The following is a 13,640-nucleotide window of genomic DNA, read 5'->3' on the forward strand; positions in this document are numbered from 1 at the left end:
CTGATATGTCAATAAATCCATCCAAAACTGAAGATAAGAAACATGCTTAGAAACATCTTGTCACTACATGTATTTCCTTCGTGATATTTTATGGTTGTAGAAGATGCGGTGTACTTGTCTAGAGATAGAATGTATGACCCCTAACATGGAAACGATTTCAAACGTAGTAAGTCATACTTCAATAAGGAATTTTATATTACGAATGTATTCCTGGCTTTTCATTGTGAATTATAAAGTTGATGAAATTACAAGGTGGGTGTATAATTATGCAGACATTGATTTTAATGCAAAAACATCTAAAAATACCAGTCGTCAAATTTGAACAAAGTATCATTTTATTGAACCAATACCTTCATGCGATCGATTCACTGAAAAAAAAAAGATAAGGGTAGATTTTCCGGAAGAACAACATTTTAAAACGCTGAATTTTCAATGACGGCAGGCAGGTTCAAGGTTATATTTCGGACATCTATAGAATGCTTGTAAAATACAACCTAATAGATGTATTATATGCATACATAGCAAGTGGAATCAACATGGAAGAGGATGGATAAAACTTAATAACAGAGAAATTCTTTTCCGTATATATATTTGTTTTCTGTCAATGGGTGTAAAATATGGTTATTACATTTGTGTCTAAATTAAAACATTGTTGAAATGCAATTAAATTGCTTGGAAAATGCTTTTTCTTATAAAAGAGCTGAAATGCTTATATATGACAGATGATATATCCACTCATATTCTACATTTTTGCCATAGAAATGTAAATTCACAGAATGTTTGGTGGAGCTTTGTCATAGATACATTTAGTGCACACACGTATATTTAACTTATTAATAAGAGAAACCACACAAGTCAGTTGATTCACTTACTATTATTAGCGATGGCTTAATACAAGATTGACACTGATAACAGTGTGATATGTTGAATTGTTGACATAATATTATTGTAAACAAGAAATATCTTTAAAAATGATGGTCGGCGAATTGTTATAAGGAAAGAAGTTTATGAATTTTTCATCTAACATTCATCTTTCATCTAACATTTTTCAAATTGCAAAACTAAACACCGCACTTTAACAATTTAAATGGTTCTCTTTTAATTTTTCGCAAAGGTTTCGTAGGGTTGCAATTTTGTTTCGTTTATCCTTAGACGAATAATTACAGCAGTGGTTTGATGAAGATTCATGAAGCGGTTCATGAGAAGAGGTCATTAAACGTGTTTATATTTTTAGCTAAATTGGTCCCTATCCCCATTTGTAACAAAATAGCAGGAGACCTTACGATATTGTTACACATCGAGTTTGATAAAAATCCATTACATTTTAGTGGTTAATGCGAAGAAAGGCATATCTACTTTTAGCTATAGTGGTCCCTAATAGGGCCGAAGTTCCTATAAAATAAATGTTTGTATTTGAACAGGTTTTTATCATATTTATTAAACTTGCTTATCATTTTGAGATATATCAATATTCTTGCTAAATATACTGAGCCAAAGTTAGCTTTAAAACTTTGAACAGCGTCGTTTAGGACATTAGTATGTCTAATTTTCTTATTGACACTTTTGTAATATTATTCTTGTATAATTTATGCCTTTTCATTATCTATGCATGTACATTTAATTATGTGTATATTTATGCTCTTCATTCTTGGGGTAAAATGAAAGTATAAGTATGTTGATGTTTCCAATGGGAAAATTATGCATAAGGCTATTTTCTAAAACAACAAATATTACACTAGAGGCATCTGTCGTTCGGCAATTAATCCGTGTATTTTAAAGGTTGTGTTAGGTACACTGTGGAAACATTTAATTTTGCCATTTTACCATTTTATCAGATATATTCGTACATCTAAAGCGGTTTGTAAACAAGAAACAGTTGTGATTAAAATGGTGGAAAAAGTTAGATACACAAGATAAAGCGTTGTTTCAATGATATTTAAATTTGTAACAGTATCATATTTGCATCTCTAACTTCCCTGTCGAATTTGATTGTATTTTGGAAATGTACATTCGTATATCCGACAGTTTGTGTATTCATCATCCCCGCCTCACTGCCTCATATCCGTCATTGTTTCTATCAATAATTGCAAAGTATCAATTTATTTCCTCATTCAAATGTGCATGTTTATCTGCTTATAAATAGCAACAACAATAGCAATAAAATATCAATTCTGGTAATACAATAACAATATGGCACAAACGTTATTAAAGACATTATTGCCTAGTCTGATCCCTCGAAATGGTTATTGTCTTCGGATATACTTGTAACCTGAAACGTGAGACGATCTTCAGTAAATTACTGGAATGACTAAGTTAAACATGATATTATTCAGCGTGGATTTTAAACAAATGTTTTTACACTTTATGTTAGATATGTCAATGATTCCCGATAAGAATTTGGTTTAGTGCGGTAACACAGCGATTAGAATAATGTATGGTAATATATCACTTTGCTAGAACCATAACAATCGCATGTGGACGCTAAAGTCAAGCGATAGAGAATGGTTCAGGTGCGGACTGGTGGAGAGATAATTATGACAATAAAATCAGAAGATATCTTTATCATGCAAAATAATAAAAATATATGGAATGAATATTACAGTCACGTTTTATTTCTGTTCGGTCAAAAGCGGGCATACTGATCCCCTTAAATGACCTTATATAAGAGGATCATTCAAACAATAATTCTTTTGTATATTGATCAAATCTTACGCTAAAGTGAAGGATGTTTTCAAAGTAACGCATTTCATGAAATATTTCACCAGCACATTTTTGTGTACCATATAATGGAACCCGGGTATACTACCTACATATAAAACCTTTGTGGTATTTTTGTTTTCTTTTCTGTTGCAAAGCATATCCCAATTTTAGAAACATCAAAATTCTTTCCGTCAACGTGAATTTTATTTCCCAAATGACATGGATACAAACATTCGTAGCAATTCTGAATCCTTATTATTATTAGGAAACTTCAGATTCACTTGTCACAACGTTTGTATCAGTTGTCGAGAAATGTTAGAATTTTCCAGGGTGGCTGTGTGGCCAGACAGGATGCACGACATTTCTTTCATTGCTCGGCAAATGAAAATCGTTGACGAAATTTAAACAGTGCCTATGCAACTGAAACAAACTGCATTTTATGAAAGATTTATCAAAGATTAAGAAATTAAAGCTATTTAATATATTGAATGACCCTCGTAAGAACCTCATTACAATTTTCTTTAATTATATTGTTTACTTTTCATTAACATAATGTAAACAAGCACATTCTTTACTACCGACTCATTAAAGGTAATAGGAAGCGTCGAACTTGACCATTGTGATTACTCATTTCATTACAAATTTAACAATGTGTTCGGTTTTAACATAAACTCGTGAAAATAAAAAATAATGTCATTTGTCTGGAAATGATTAACCCAGAATTAGTATGCATATGGCATTTGTTGTAGGTGCCAAAGCTTACTGCCGCTAGACATAACAGAACAAGAAATGCATTGCATTCTGTCTACGCACGTTGTAAGTTATTGCATTGTTTATGAAAGTTATTTCAAAGCTTTTGTTTTCATGAAAGCCAAACTCTTAAATAATTCTATGAAGATTAATTTCGTACCATAAATCTTCTGAACAGTAGTACTTTATCTCAGGAGTTTCAAGTCCATTGAAATTTGAAGCCATACTAAGAGTGTAGGCGCCCATGTCTTCGAAGTAAAGCCACTCACCAACGTCAAGTTCCGGCAATCTGATGGAAGGATTAACGCAATCGTTTCCCGCACAGGTAAATCCCCAAAGAATGCTTCCATAGGAAACAGTATCATTTGTAGTCTGAGATATAGGGAATATGAAATTAAAAATCTTAAGCATTAATGCAGATACGCTTCTATTTATATAAATATTTAACTGAATAAATAGTGTACCACTTAATAAATACAAGACTGGAACAGCGTTTTGTTACATATAATTTGTCAGTGATAATAAGAGGTTAAAGTTCATCATTGATATACCTCCTATTTTTTTTGTAATACCTCAATGCAAAATGCCAAGAAATACCATTACATACAAACGACGTCTTACTACTGTTCTGATAATCAAACAATTGATCAAGATGACCGAAAATAGAAATTAAAATAATATCACTGGCACTAGAACCGCAGATTTAGCTTTGAGTGGTCTATTTTCATAAATATATGCCTTATTTTTCAGTTTATAAAGAAATATCAAAGAAATGGTGCCTTCTTGTTTATTACGTCCCATCCTCTGTTCTCATATTAAAACATGGTAATGAACGGAATCCGATATCGCCCCGTTTCGCCGGTCAAGACTTTCCATAGAAATAAGCTATCGCTGATACTCATGAACTGATCGGAAGGTCTTACATTAATTCAACAATGACAACAAAAAATCCCCACCAAAGAACGCTATTTTTGCAGAAAATAGGCGAATTTGATCGCTTTCGGAATTATTTACACCTCGATAACCCATCAACTTCCGCTTTTACCCAGTGCGAGCGATCTCATTGCACGGAACAAAAAGCGTCAAAATGGCGCGATATTTGAACCAGAACAGAATATTTATCTGTATAACTCCTCCTGGAAAAAGTCATGAATGAAAAAATATCCAAAACGAAAATTAAGTCATTCTCCTTTAAGTACTACTGATACCAATAAAAGACTAATTCTGATAGCAGCAACATTTATTTAAGAAATAATATATCAAAAACAGTAATTTGCCCATTAAATGATCTTCGAAGCTCGAGTTATATAATATAATACTTATCGCATCTGACGATACCTTTATCCGCTTTGGAATGTATGTTGTACACCCAGTGTACAACGTTCCATCTAAGAAGTTTCCAAACACACTGTCATTCAAGTAATACATATAGGTATTCCTGTCCTCTTCGCAGGAGTTCCATGAGTTCTTTTCTGGTTTATTATCTAGAAAGCATGAACATTTCATTTGTTTATATTTCTAAGCAGATATTCAGATTATAGTGTACCCAATCAGACTTAAAACCTTGGATCCCCTCTCTAAAAATTTCTTTGTTACGTTCTGTTTAAAATGTTCTCGTTTAGGGCTAGTAGATTCTTTAAACTGCGGATCATACGCCGCTTTTCGTGGAATTGCACTCCGGAATATCATCGAAGGTTCCACGCACATCGCCGAACGAACTCATTTTTGTGTGTCTCTAAATTGTATTTAAGTGCTTGTAACTTGTTCCAAGGTTGAGTTATACTCAGCCCGGGACTAGAGGGCGTTGGCGGTAGCAGGCATTTTCTCTAACGTCAAGGAACATACTCAGTAAAAATAAAAAATTTTGATTTTTTTTTTTGGCGACCTGTGGAATTTCCATTTTTAAATTTAAGATTAAGGAAAAACTCAACATGTTTGAATAACTGCGTATCAATATGAGTTACGGCATATATAATATACGTACAACGTTCTGTTAGTAAGGGCTTCTTTGAACACCAGCGTTTTCCAATGATGTTAACCAAACTTGAATAAGCGGAAGTAGCAACATAGGCACCAGGTTCTCCTATGATATCTACGCCTTCGTCAGCAGGAAATAAATCATTTAGTGTTTCATTCACAACGCTGGCAATCTAACAGCAGAAAAAAAAACCTTTCAAGAATCGTTATCATTTTAAATGTCCAAAACGTTGATATTTTCAAAATTATTTTTAATGTAGGAACTGTATCCTTTAATCATCTTAGTTTTAGACGTATTTTGACAGTTTATAATATTGATGAACGCAATATTTACAGTAGTCAAAATTAAAGAAAATGGGACATATAAGCTAATTGAAAAGCTAAAAATAGCAGGCTGTTCGAAGAACACTCGTGTGTAAAATTTAAATTACTATTACCCGGTAAAGGTCGTATAGTCGACTTGCAGACGAGATAACATTGGACAATTCTAAGATTATGCTAGTATGCAGAATAATGATACTATTTGAGATGTGGTGTAAATGAATACGATTTAATCTTATGTTATGAGAACTTAGGCAGAGTGTAGGAATTCAAAATAATGCTTGTGATATTTCGTGTATAAAAAAAGTTTACCTCATGAAAGAAATCAGAAGTATCTTGTGCTCCGGGGAAACCCCCACCAATATCAAGTACGTTCATGATAAAGCCAACTTCTTGAGCTATTTGAAACGTTTTCCTGCTTTGTTGTATCGCAGCTATATATGCTCTAGCGTCTTTTATTCCAGACCCAACATGAAAACTGAAACATTGTAAAATGTTAGAAACTAAAAGAAATGGTTAAACAACACTCTCACAAAGAGAGAAATGTTATATTTAGTCATCCTTTTACATCAAATTGCCATATATAATGTAATTATATTCCATAATTAACAAAGCTTGCTAATCAGATCGTTTCTCCTTGATTGAACTACATGAAACACGTTCTTCGTTAAATGTTATCTATAGAGGTAAAAGAAACTATTCGCGAATAACAGAATTGATCATCAAAGAGATAGATTATTCATTAAATGCTATTCATTATTTACCTTACACCGACCACAACTAGTTCTAGTTCTTTTGCAAGCTGTAGAAGATCCCTTGTCTGGTCAGAAGGGCATCCAAACTTACTTCCAAATTTTTCATCTGCTTCAAATTGCTCAAACAATAGAATACGCAATACCAATCTGTTATAAAAGCCAATGTTAGTCGAATTAAAGCTCCATCGATTCAACGGTTCCAGTCAGATTGAAACTGTGTTAGGCATTTAATGAATCGGTTTAGTTTTGATTTTTATGTTGCTGTTGGTTTTTATTATACCGAATTTTAACGTTTAAGAGATGGCAAAAGACAGAAGATGCCCAACTGCACATAATTTCCACTAGAAAAGATTTGGACGTATTCGAGCATTAATTATTTACTTTACTTTCAAAGCACCAAACTATCTGAGTCATAAAAGAAAGTTTAAAAAATAGTTAAACGTTATTCTCACAATTCGTATAGTTCCACTTCAGTTCGTTCGAAAATACATACAAAATAAGTGTGAAATAATTATTCAAATAAAGTGCTTTTTTCAAAGTTGTTTTTACAAGAATTTACAAGATAGCGACAAGTTTATATGTACTTTTCAATATGGCATGTAGTACAGAATATATAAAACAACGTGATGAAAATATATCTAAACTTTACAGTAATGCACTAGCGGCATTATTAAAATACAGCAAAAAGAAAAATACTTTGTAGAATAGTTAACGAGCAAAATTTTGGAATAAAAAGCTTATCAAAATAAATTCAATATCACAAAAAGTTACTAAAAAATGTCATAATGTGGAAGTCGGAAAGTGTAAAATCTGTTTACATTTTAATAGGTTTCATTACCTGTCCGTTTACTGCACGGTGCGTCCTCGAAGAATATTTTGTAATTGGAATGGACTGTTTTTCAATCAGTTAGTACATACATGGGCATTAGCTACTTACAATATAGAACCCATACTTTTATTACTACACTGACGAGATAAAGAAACGCCTCATTCAAACTCGGTATACAATTTTTCGTTAACCGTGATTCAAAATTAGAAAAAGAACAATTCCATTCGCAAATTAGATGCTTTACAAGAATTTATGGTCAATAAGAAATCATTTCATTGTCGCATTAAGCTTAAATCTTGAATTTTAATAGCCCGGTCGGAGAAATTGCATTAGAAAAATCAGTAGCGCGTGTGGCCACCTCTGCTAGCAACCACAGCAGCAAGGCGACGCCTCATAGAGCCGCACCAGTTGCGTAACAGATACCGTGGGATTCTGGCCCACTCCTGGTGCAGCGCTGCTACCAGTTCCCGGACGTTTGCTGGCTGGGGTTGACGTTGGCGTAACCGCCGTCCGAGATAATCCCACGCGTGTTCAATCGGATTGCAGTCCGGTGAACACGCCGGCCAAGGTAAAACATTAACGTTTCTAGCCTGTAGAAAGTCCCTGGTGACGCGTGCAACGTGAGGTCGCGCGTTGTCGTGCTGACAGACTAATCCTTGACGTTGACGGAATAAAGGGACAACTACATGACGTAATATCTGGTCGATGTAACGCCTGGCTGTGAGATTACCTTGGCAAACGACGAGTTGGGACTTAAACCTATGGTTGATTGCTGCCCACACCATTACTCCACCTCCACCGTAACGATTGTGCTCCAAAACGCAATTGTTTGCGTAGCGTTCATGGCGTCATCTATAGACACGGATACGTCCGTCGGCGTTCCACAAGTTGAAACGCGACTCGTCACTGAACACTACGTTCTGCCAACGCTGGCCGCGATGGTTGCGGGCCCAAATAAGACGTTGGTGACGGTGGCGTAACGTTAGAATTAGACCGCGGTAGGGCCTACGACAGGTAATTCCGCGTTCTCTGAGTCGATTTCTCACTGTATGTCGACTAATTGGACGTCCACGGTTACCTACAACTATACGTGACGTAGATTGCGCCGTCACAAATCTGTCACGTAAATGACGTTGACGTATATAATTATCCTGTCGTATTGACGTTACACGCGGTCTACCTGAACGTGGTCTATCTATAGACGTTCCCGTGTCTCTAACACGTCGAATAAGACGCACAATTGTCGAACGAGAGACGTTAAAACGTCTAGCAACTTGTTCCTGCGTTCGCCCACATTCAAGCATAGCCAAAGCCTGAGCCCTCTCTTCAGAATTCAGCCTCGGCATTACGAAAACTAATGTTTTTTTCAGAGAATAGCTGAAAATATGGTTGTGTGTCGTATTACACATGTACATGTGCAAAAATCGTTCAATCAAACCACATGGTTTACATGCACGGACTGCACGAAGAAATCATGACCAGGTACATGAAGTGAACAATTGGCTGAATGAAATCGCGCGAGTTTTTGTTCACTGTGTTTGTCGGTCAGAGTACATGTAGATTTACTACATTTCACAACAATTAAAAGCGTTAGGAAAAAAATAACGCCAAATTTCAATGAGGCGTTTCTTTATCTCGTCAGTATATCTTTGTTTTGCTGCATCCTCAAAGATATATTCGTAATTGTAAGGTAACAGTTGGAATGGACAGTTTTACAATCAGTTACATAAATGGGCCTTATCTAATTACAATATAGAAGTCTGGTTAGTTTTCATACTTTTAATACTATCTTTTTTTTTTTTGCTGCACGGTGCATCCTCAAAGAATAATTCGTAATTGTAAGGTAACAGTTGGAATGGACAGTTTTTCAATCAGTTACATACATGGGCATTATCTACTTGCACTATAGATCTCTGGGTAGTTTTTATACTTTTATTACTATCTAAAACCAAACCTGGCTGTGGGATGAAGAGATTTAATTTTGTGCAGCTCGATTTCACTGTCAAAGGTCATCAAAGACACACTGTGGCGTTCCGCGTAAATGAGACTGGTATTCAATTTGTGTGGATGAGTGTATATAACTCGATCAGGGCTAACTCCAAGGCCAAGGACTTTCTCAATCTCCATCTAGAAACAAAACATTATTTGTCTTTTTCTGAAGAAACTGTACTGAAGCTGCACTATAAATGAGAAAATACGTGTTCCAAGTCAAACGCAAGGCTTATACAACATATCTAATTACATGTATATAATTATATACAAGTGTGACATGTGTACTTTCTTTAACAAATTACTTTCACTTGTCATCTCAATGGTTCAGTTTGATATTATTCATAAAATGGTCAAAACGGGAACAATTTCTTACAAGTCTATTAAGTAATCAGTTGATTATAGAATGTATGATACAAAGTAAAATTAAACTTCCTCGACTTTTAGGGCAGTGTTCTCTTCATATGTTGCAAACAATCAAATACAGTCGAATCTCGATGTCTCAAACTCGCTTACCTCGAAATTCCGCTTAAGGTATTAGGCCCATAATAGAGTACCTCCTTTTTGAAGAGTATTCAATTCCTACCATAAACCTACTTTGACAGCAATTTTTTATGGGGGCGTAGGTTCAAGCCCTACTGGGACCAAATTTTTTTTCCCTTGTTTTTCTTTTTTTCTAGTAAGTTTTTACTTCTTTCAAGACTTGTTATTGATTTATTGTACAAAAATGGGAAAAAATTATTTGGTATGCGATTTCTTGCTGTTAAAAGTGAATTTACCTCTAAAACAGAAGGGGTCGAGTTAGACATCTTTAAAAATACTGAGTTACATGCGGTAAAAGTTCTCTATTTTGCCTTCATTCTTCAGATTACATATTGTGGAAGAAATGTAGGTAGGTTTTACTTCTGCCCCAAGGTTAGTTTTGAATGAAGTGAGCAAAATTCAAAACAGACCAGCAGGATTCCACCAAAATTTTTCAATATTGGAGTTGGAATTCTGTCTGATTAAATTCGTTTACTCGAGGCACCCTAGAAAAAATGATATTGACAGTTTTTATTTTAAGTTTTATGATTGTTTACCAATAGTTTAATGTTTCTTTCATAAAAAATAATGGAATAATAAATTCTCTGAAAACGTTTTGGATAAAGGCCACCACTTTGAAATTTGTCTCTACTTGAGCTTTAGGAAATACCATAAATTACACAAAATTTATAAAAAACGGCACGGTAAATGTTTTGAAAAATTTGCATATAAGTGCAAATTACGGCCAAGTGTAAGAATATACCAAGCAAATGCCATTTTTTAAACATTACTATTAGGGGCCTAATACCTTAAGTCGAAGAAATGTTCAAGTCCCGTCAAATTTCCTTCTTTATATATGTAATTCAACTTTGGTTATGTCAAAATTTGGCTTACCGAGACTCCGGCTGTGACGAAAGGGATTTTCAGTCCAGTCAATAAAATTGAAGTGCATTGTAAGCTCGGTAAGTCAAAGTGAGAAATATGCGCTAAAATTTCACACATGTCATTGTGAATGTGGTTGGTTTTTAACACATGTCCATGTTTATTGCCTAACTAGTAAGCTGTGATGCCGACATATTAAAGGTGCGGCGATTATCAAAGTGAGATGATGTCATGCTTGTTCGCACGTACCAAAATGATACTTGTTTGATGTAAACATTAAGATTTCTTTAATCACCAGTCATTTTTTTTAGACGTTATGAAAATTGCTTTTAATTAAAACTAATGAATTAATTAGTTTGAACAGTTGGGATCTTTAATAAGGATTAATTAGAGGTAATCGCGATGAGACTGTATAAACATAAACTTCTTGGAGAAAAGCATCATTCGTTCAAAATGTCCAATCGAAATGCTGTCAATTCTTCGGGAGAGAAACGTAGTACAAAAAGAAAACTTGACTCAAACACTCTTGAGGTTAGTATCACATTTATTCTTCGAAAAACTGAAAACTTTTATAAATACAAACTGTACGGAATCGTGTACGCGCAAAGTGCCGACAACGTATCTATTTTTTATTAATTTCTTTCGTAATGTGTACTCATTTCATCCATATACGTCCCTCCTCATAACTCGAATTTCGGTTATCTCGAAATAAAAGTCACGGTCCCTTGAAATTAGATACTGAGTTTCGACTGTACGAGTATACTTCTTTCTCAATGTATTAACATTGCTTTACCATGAGATTAGCTTTACTTCAAATGTTCATCCCATTGCAATGGATTTATCATTCATGTAATTAACCGATTGATGATATTGCAATATTTATATAAAATTCCGTAAAAAATATTTTTCCGTGTAAATAAAGGGTGTATAATTGATCTTCTTTTCAATGATCAAGGACAAAAATGCCGACAGAGCAGATTTATTCGAGTAAACTACTAAATTGCATAAAAGATATATTAGGGAATAAATATTCTCATATAAAATACTGTATGTTCTTATTTTGCTAAATTAATTGCAAATAATGCCTACCTTGCTAGCACAGTCGAACGATGCACCGAGGTCCGATAGAATTTGCAACAAAACTCTGTCTGTATTGCATTTAACGGCTAAAATGGAATGTACTAAACACTGCTTAGAATGAAAAACATGTCATCTAATGTTCGTTTTAGTCTGTAGACACTCATAGTTATTAACATTTCAAATACAAGTGTTTGAAGTACACTTGACAGTGTAAATATATACTATAATATGCTTTTATGAAATAACATCCTATGCTTAACGTTTTAGCAAGTTACGTCATGTTAAAACGTTATTTTGCAAATTATACATAGCTGGATATATCTTTAACCACTGAATGCTTTAATAATAAACTTTCAAAATTTATGACTGAGCTTGAAGTTGTAAGTTTTTTTTTTTACTTTATTGTACAGATAATAATTATATAGTTCCTTAACTATTCCTTCAGCTGGTCATTCTTATCAACGCATCGCCACGCCTATCATAAGATATAAGTTTTTTATGTAGATACACTTGTAACTCATGTTGGTTACAGGTAAAATACAATGGTTTTAAGTGCGTTTTCACTTTCAAAGATATTACGTTCACGGTGAAGCTGTAATCATACATGATAACCTATTCTACGTAAGTGGTTTCTCCGGCTTTTATCGACAGCCAAGTTCTCGATGAGCCATATTTCATCCGAAGAATGCCGAAATAGCAAATAAGAATACCTTATTGCATAGAAGTTGGCTATTGTTACAATTACGGGTTCGCTCATATATATCTATACATGTATTTTACTTACCGTAAAAGAGTTTAACTCTTGGCAACAACTGCGACCATTGTTGATACTTCTTTATGATATCGCCAATATCACAAACTAAAAAGTGTTCATCTTTTCCCTTAAAAACAAAAAAGAACTTTTTATCTGTTATTTAAAGACATTGTGTTTATGAACATGACAAGAAAGCTCGTTTAGAATGTTATTTTCATAGGTAATACATCGAAGTGTCTCACTGAACTGCATATTGAATAGCTCTTCAGTTCGGTTATTTGCATTTGTACCATATTACGTATTTCCGTATTAGATACATTATATTCCGTATTGGACGATGCCACAACTTGGATTTTGATCTCCATGTTAATGATAAAAGCCGTCGACTTATAAAAGTATCTGAATGAATATTAACATCGATAAAAGCTGGAGTCGCGTTATTTCTGTATACGTTTAAAAGATGAGATTTGTGTTCAGTTTTGTATTGAGCAAAATAAGCGAAAAACCAAAGTGATTACTTAAGGTATTAGGCCCATAACAGAGTACCTCCTTTTTGAAGAGTATTCAATTCCTACCATAAACCTACTTTGACAGCAATTTTCAGGGGGGCGTAGGTTCAAGCCCTACTGGGACAAATTTTTTTTCCTTGTTTTTTTTTTTTTCTAGTAAGTTTTTACTTCTTTCAAGATTTGTTATTGTTTTATTGTACAAAAATGGGAAAAAATTATTTGGTATGCGATTTCTTACTGTTAAAGTGAATTTACCTCAAAAAACAGAAGGGGTCGAGTTGACATTTTTAAAAAAATTAACTGAGTTACATGCGGTTAAAAGTTTCTAATTTTGCCTTCATTCTTCAGTTACATATTGTGGAAGAAATGTAGGTAGGTTTTACTTTGCCCCAAGGTTAGTTTTGAATGAAGTGAGCAAATTCAAAACAGACCAGCAGGATTCCACAAAATTTTTCAATATTGGAGTTGGAATTCTGTCTGTTTAAAAATTCGTTTACTCGAGGACCCTAGAAAAAATGGTATTTACGTTTTTATTTTAAGTTTTATGATTGTTTACCAATAGTTTAATGTTG

General features: G+C 34.0%; 1 protein-coding gene across 3 annotated transcripts in view; it reads right to left on the reverse strand.

Annotated features, from left to right (window-relative positions):
- Positions 1 to 572: 572 nt before the first annotated feature.
- Positions 573 to 13,640, reverse strand: part of LOC123542516 (ornithine decarboxylase-like) — a 28,972-nt gene continuing 15,904 nt past the window's right edge. For 2 of the 3 annotated variants that reach the window (XM_045328418.2, XM_045328432.2), the window contains exons 3-11: positions 12,590 to 12,686; positions 11,815 to 11,891; positions 9,287 to 9,459; positions 6,513 to 6,650; positions 6,061 to 6,226; positions 5,435 to 5,600; positions 4,789 to 4,934; positions 3,611 to 3,822; positions 573 to 2,269 (exon numbers count right to left, since the gene is read on the reverse strand). In XM_045328418.2, coding sequence (XP_045184353.2) covers positions 2,215 to 2,269; positions 3,611 to 3,822; positions 4,789 to 4,934; positions 5,435 to 5,600; positions 6,061 to 6,226; positions 6,513 to 6,650; positions 9,287 to 9,459; positions 11,815 to 11,891; positions 12,590 to 12,686 — 1,230 coding nt within the window. In that variant the 3' untranslated portion in view covers positions 573 to 2,214. The remainder of the gene's footprint in view (positions 2,270 to 3,610; positions 3,823 to 4,788; positions 4,935 to 5,434; positions 5,601 to 6,060; positions 6,227 to 6,512; positions 6,651 to 9,286; positions 9,460 to 11,814; positions 11,892 to 12,589; positions 12,687 to 13,640) is intronic. The other variant, XM_053543223.1, reaches the window with a different exon arrangement.

This window comes from Mercenaria mercenaria, chromosome 1 (assembly GCF_021730395.1).
Source record: "Mercenaria mercenaria strain notata chromosome 1, MADL_Memer_1, whole genome shotgun sequence".
NCBI lineage: Eukaryota > Metazoa > Mollusca > Bivalvia > Venerida > Veneridae > Mercenaria > Mercenaria mercenaria.